The following is a 6,359-nucleotide window of genomic DNA, read 5'->3' as shown; positions in this document are numbered from 1 at the left end:
ATACAAGTGGGATGTTGTTGTTCTGTTATTAGAGACCAGCAAAAAATAAGTACTTGAGGTTTTTAGCTTTGCATTCCCCTTTACTATAGTCTGTACTTAATATTGTAACTATATTCATTTTTCTCATCCTAATTTAACGATTAGGACACATAAAAAAAATAATTAATTTTTTTGTAATAATTTCTTTAGTTTACAAGAATATTTAATTTGAGCTTTTCCCCAGAAATGCTTTGGGCTTTACTTTTTCATTGGCCATTTAATGTAGTAAGTTAGATTGTGTTTCTAAAACAAAGAAACATCAACTCCTTAAGGCAATTCTAATGCGTACTCCAGGCGTCGTTTAGTTGCAATGCTATCTAATTAATGGTCGGTGCTGTTATCCTAGACAAAGACGCCATTAATGCAGAAAACAAAAGTGGAAATGATCCTACACATGCTACTTTTTGTTAACCCACTTAAACAATACTGGTAAAAATCATTGTAACATTATGCAAGTTGTAATGTAAAGTTCTTTATTAATATTCTACTGTAGCAAAGACAAGCAAGCACCTAATCCTATGGAAGAATCCTAATCCTAAGGAAGACATCTTGTAACTTTAAAAAAAACTACAATCGCTACAGTGATTTTCTTTGTTATGAATATGTCTGTGCTCTGATCTTATGAAAATTAACTAGTTCAAGTTTCTCTCTTCTTTTGATCTGTGCTTACTATATGTTATTCACCAAAGGCCAATATAAAGGCGGTTGTCAGAGTAAAGGTGTCCGTACCACCAGACACAACACACCAGTCGTGACTTTGTTAGGACTGGGCATAGTTTATATAGTCACTTTACCAAGGGAGGGGAAATTGACAAACACAGGAAACAGAAAATGATTAACATGATTAACACATAAAACAATAGCAAATGATCCTGCTGACAACATCAGCTCCAGACTAATCTCATCACACATACAACAATGTCAAATACACAACAGAGGCGAAAAATTAGGGAAGCAACACTTATACTGCGAGTCATTCTTAATATACTAAAAAATGGAAACAAGGGTGAATGTACAAACTATTACAATTTAACCCCTGTAAGTCAATGTAAAATTGCTGTCCTGATAATTTTCATAAAATGGGGGTGCAGCATCTGTTACAGCCAGTGAATTGCCAAGATAGTGTTGACTGTGTTTGGTGATTTTGCCCACTGTTAACCCTTAACACTCAATTAAGGATATCACAGAAAAGCAAATTGGAGCATCTTAGCAAATAGAATTCTCCAAGCACTCAATTTTTCAAGGGTCCAGGTTTAACCATGTTTTTGCTGGGACCATAGACAAACTCCACAATTTGCACCTTTTGGTACCTACCAAGCAATTCCAGGTTCACATGTATAGTTTTACACTTTTTACGTGTTAACAATATATAATGCAGTTCTTTAAGGTCATTGTTTTACCTCATGTGTTTTATTGATCTAAAAATTGGCATTTTTTTCTTTTACTCCTTCTGGTTCATTCTGAAGTTCACAATATCATTTCATATAGAATAAACTCCAGTTTTTCACTACAGAGATAATTTTCCATGTAGCTTTCTCTGGCCAGAAAATGCTTAGTGATCAAGTCATTGAGTTTCTTCTTTTTCCCCCCAGAAGCAGAACATCGATCAGTGAAAAAGGCCGGCATAGCAGTAGAAGAAATAACAGGTACCACAATCAAAGTCTAGGAGTATTTGCATTAACCATTTTATACTGAGAATGCTGTTCCAAAAAATATGTAACATGACAAGGTGTTCAAAACAACAATCTTTTTGAAGACTACAGGTTCTATAAATCCAAATAAATCTTTATGCCAAACAAATATTTTGTCATCAATTGTATTTTGGATGTCCTGGACAGCATAAATGTGTTGATTTGCCGATGTATTTTAAATGTTAATCGATTTTATGTTTCTGACCTCTCAGACTAAATAGTGCTCTAATAAACACGCATAACAAAAAGACAAAGGGCAAGGATGGAAATGGCCGTGATTGTGTCACTGATTATTCTCTATTGTAGCTTTCTCTTTATTGATATGTGACTGGTGTGTTTTTAAGGTTATAAATTGTGTGGAACTGATTCCCGGTGTAGTATTGTGCTGATGTGTCTTTAAAAAGGTATTTGCATGAATAGAGCAAATGAAACGCCAGCTCAGACCATATATTTATAGCCTTTGATAAATACATTAAGCAGCTTCTCTGTCCTTGAGGCTGGTATGTTTAATTTATATTAAGCATATTTCATGTATATTTCTTTTTGTTTTCTTTTTTATATTTTTGAATATATATATATATATATTAATACGGGATCAAGTATCCAAATAAAAAGACTTATTAACTACACATTTTTTCACTCCTTTGTCTTCATGAATTGCTGGTGTTTCTATCTTTGTCCTATTTGCATGGATACTATTTAAATATCTGCTTATGGCAGCTGATGATTCCATATATATGTAACTAGGAAGGAGCAGGTAGACATCCATTTGTAGACAGTGTTTCAGAAAGACCTGGAACACAGCCTGGATTCTCACACAGCTTGATCAGAGCTTTGTAAAAAGGTTACTAGCAAGATAGGATATTACCGTATTTGCTCGATTATAAAGACGTCCCTGATTTTAAAACAACCCCCCAAAAGTTGAATATTAATTTAGAAAAAAAATTAAAAAAAGCCTAAATATAAGACTACCTTACAGGAAAAAGTTGTATTAGTAAATATTAATTCACATGTAAACTATTTTTTCATATTTAATAAAAACTATGAATGAGGAAAATGCATTTTTCCCTTTTATCTGGCAACCTGCCCCAATTGTGAATATCTGTCCCCAGGCTTGCTATGCTGCCCCCTCAGATATGTCATTATACTCCTCCTATATGCCACTCTGCCCCCAGATATACCTTATACCCCCCTAGATGCCACTCTGCCCCACAGATATACCTTATACTCCCCTATATGCCACTCTGCCTCCCTGATATGCCTTATCCCCCCCATTTTCCAATATGTTGGGTAGCTACAGAGATTGTCTGTGTGCATCACACAGACGTTCACAGGCTGCCAGAGAGGAGGATGCAGGTCTCCTTCAGCGCTGCGGGGGATCTGGATCTTAGTCTTATAGTCAGACCTCTATTTGAGGTATGATTTTAAGACGACCTTGAATATAATCGAGCAAATGCGGTATATATTTTTGTTGAATGGCAATAATTATAAGATAAAAAAGAGAGGTATCGTTAAAGCGAAGGAAATTAATAAAACCGAATAAGAAAATATACATTTTTGATGTTCTATTTACTATTGAAAAGGCCTCAGACATATGCAGAGGGTATACACGGAATTGTGACATTACTTAATGTTTAGCCCAAGGAAGGCTGACAGATATGAGCCACAATGAAGATAACATTTTAGGGAATAGGCAAGTACAAAGGTAATTTTCCATATTTGTGGTAAGGGAACAGCAACATAATTTATCTGTGTCACATATAATGCTTAAACAAATGCAAAATCCATTCATTTTTCAGACTGAAGTGTGGATTTTTTAGTTTTTGGTTGTTGTGATTCATAGGAGATATATTACATTTTCTTTCAGAAACAGAAATAATTGAAACACACGTTAAAAGCAGACCCAAAATAAATAAATCATCAACTACCGAGGAGCATGTACAAGAAAAGCAGAGTGTTGTGGAGCACAGCGGTGCCGGGGTGTCTCTGGTTCTGATTATCACCCTCTTAATTATCCCCATCGTGGTGCTCATCGCCATTGCAATATTCATCCGCTGGAGGAAAGTCAGAGTTTACGGAGGTATGTTACTCGTAAGGAAACATAGACTTTGCAGCCAAGCAGACAATTTGATTGAAGATGAACATCCCAGAATCCCTCCAATACATAATACCACTGTCATTGTGGGAACATCTAGATGGAGATAAGTAGAGCATTGGTACAACAGAGGACATGATGTTTAAAAGTAGGCAGATCTGCTGAGCCACGTCCACTGGCCTCCTGTTACACCCCTGACAACTTTTATTTTCCTGTATCCCCATTGTGTTAAATACATTCAATTCAGGATTATTATTCACATCTTAATAGAAAAGCTTTAAGAGCAGCCCTTGTATTTGTACTTTCTCCAGGTGAAGCCGAACACAAATCAGAATCGACTTCAGGAGGAATTTTAGGAAAACTCAGAGGTGTGCCTTTTATCTTTACCTCTTCTGAAGTGTCATTTTATTCAGAAAGAGTTAAAATTAGTGTGGGGGTTCATTTCTGTTCACGTCTTCATTGTCAGCCATGTCACATGTTTACTTTGATTTCATGTAACTAATGTTACAGAACTTAATCATGTAAATGGGGTGTATATTTGGTATATCTTTATATTCATATACGGGATATGGAAATCTGAAAGTAGAAGAATCCATGTCTGTTATGTAGATTTTTATTAATTGAGTGCCTACAAAATTACAATATGATTGGACTCTAGATCTTACAGTCTATGTCAAAGATTATAAATCCTTCAAAATCTATAAGCGGTATAACAACATGTAAAGACCTCTTAGAGACTGGCATTCAAAATGATTTCTCTTGAAATGTTTGGGAGAAAGTGACAACCAATTTGTTGAGCGGGTAACACCGCTGCCATTTCAATGCTGCCAAAAACAGTTAATATTCGCTACTAAAGAACTCTCAAATACGTTATTATGCAACCAATACCAATAGATCACCACCAAAGTCTGCAGTTTCCTTAGTACTTATGTACTTTATTGTCCAGAATATAAAATGCAACAAACATTGCACAACAATATATGTATATATTTTTTTATCTTATACAACATAAATGTCATATAATAAAATATAATATTTAGGGTTGGTTGTCTCTGGAACATAAGTTGCAGTTGGTTCTACTTAAACTACAGTGTTATGGATGGCCAATCATACATATCTGTTTAGTTCAGTCAAGTTCATACTTTCATTGAAAATAATATTTCATATTTTTCATTAATATATTTTAATATCATTCATAAAAATAATCTCACCATTTCAAATACGTAATGCTATAGAAATTGATTTTTTGCTAATGTTTTTATTCTCTTTTTAATTTACTTTCCCCTAGGCAAAGGAAGTGGAGGCCTCAACTTAGGGACATTCTTTGCAAGTCACAAAGGCTACAGTAGGAAAGGCTTTGACAGACTTAGTACAGAGGGAAGTGATCAAGAAAAGGATGACGACGATGCCTCGGACTCAGAAGAGGAATATTCCGCACCTCCTATCCCACCACCAGCGGTGTCTTCCTCCTGAAACAGACGACTGACTGCTTCCGCCCAACCTTTTGTCCTTTAGCACGTTTGAAATTGTGTATTTAATTGTAACTACTGTACTAGTCTCTGTGGGCAGTACAAGTGCCATGGTTTTCTTTCCTTTTTGTTATTATGAGTGCTGTTGTAGTCTTTACGTGAACATTCAAAAATATCATTTTGTTATCACTATATGAAGCTTACATGGACTAAATAATTAATTATTTCCGGTTAAAAGGGAACTTTTTTTCCATTGTTATGGCCTTCCTCAGCTTTTTCCAATAGCACTTTAATTGCCAACTATGTATGCTTTTCATGCCTTTAAAAGTCACAAAAAACTGCAGTACCAAGATGTGTGCCACATAGATACAAAGCTGCTAAATCTCTTCTATTTTTTTAAATTCACAATATGATATAGCGTCCAAGAATAGATGGACAAGAAAAAAAAAGATAAAACTATTTAATGTTATTCTTTTTTTGTTATGGTGTTATTGGGATGTATTATTTTTAGATGTTTAGAACACTATTTTCAGAACCTGAATGTAATTTGTGTAATAAAGTGTTCGCAGAGCATTACCAGGGCTTTGCTTCGTAATTTATTTTGATACATTAATTTCATGCAGACTATTTGGAAAGACTACAATTACAATGGATCTAATGTAATTCAATGTTCTCCAATGTTTAAGAAGGGGAGGGCTAACACGATTAAATTAATGATGTAATACCATAGAATCTATGCGCTTTCAGCCACAATACAGACCAAATGAAAATCCTGAAAAGTCTCATTGGTTGCACAGAGCAACGTTCTACTTCAGTTACATGGTTTCAGCTCTCAAAACCAAAGAAATAAATTTTACTCTGAATTAAGGCAAGTCCCAAAATTTAAAGACAGAGATGTCTAGAGCAAATCTCAGAAATGATGTCCACAGGTTACAATAATCAAGATATAAGATACGTATGATAACTATTTCTATATTGTGTCCGGTTATCCGTAGAACCTCCCATGAATGAGTCTCCGTTTTACTGATTACTTGAAATCTTGATCTTATTTATCTCTGTGGTACC

At 34.8% G+C, this 6,359-nt stretch overlaps 1 protein-coding gene across 5 annotated transcripts in view; it reads left to right on the top strand.

Moving 5' to 3' along the window:
• The window catches only part of PAM (peptidylglycine alpha-amidating monooxygenase), an 87,074-nt gene extending 81,207 nt beyond the window's left edge, over positions 1-5,867 (top strand). For 3 of the 5 annotated variants that reach the window (XM_053474540.1, XM_053474559.1, XM_053474530.1), the window contains 4 exons: positions 1,632-1,685; positions 3,598-3,810; positions 4,137-4,193; positions 5,114-5,867. In XM_053474540.1, the coding sequence (XP_053330515.1) occupies positions 1,632-1,685; positions 3,598-3,810; positions 4,137-4,193; positions 5,114-5,298 (509 nt within the window). In that variant the 3' untranslated portion in view covers positions 5,299-5,867. The remainder of the gene's footprint in view (positions 1-1,631; positions 1,686-3,597; positions 3,811-4,136; positions 4,194-5,113) is intronic. The other 2 variants (XM_053474568.1, XM_053474549.1) reach the window with 1 other exon arrangement.
• Positions 5,868-6,359: the final 492 nt, after the last annotated feature.

This window comes from Spea bombifrons, chromosome 1 (genome assembly GCF_027358695.1).
Source record: "Spea bombifrons isolate aSpeBom1 chromosome 1, aSpeBom1.2.pri, whole genome shotgun sequence".
Lineage (NCBI taxonomy): Eukaryota > Metazoa > Chordata > Amphibia > Anura > Pelobatidae > Spea > Spea bombifrons.
The sequence above is the reverse complement of the archived record's forward strand: the minus strand, read 5'-3'. Positions and strand labels throughout refer to the sequence as shown.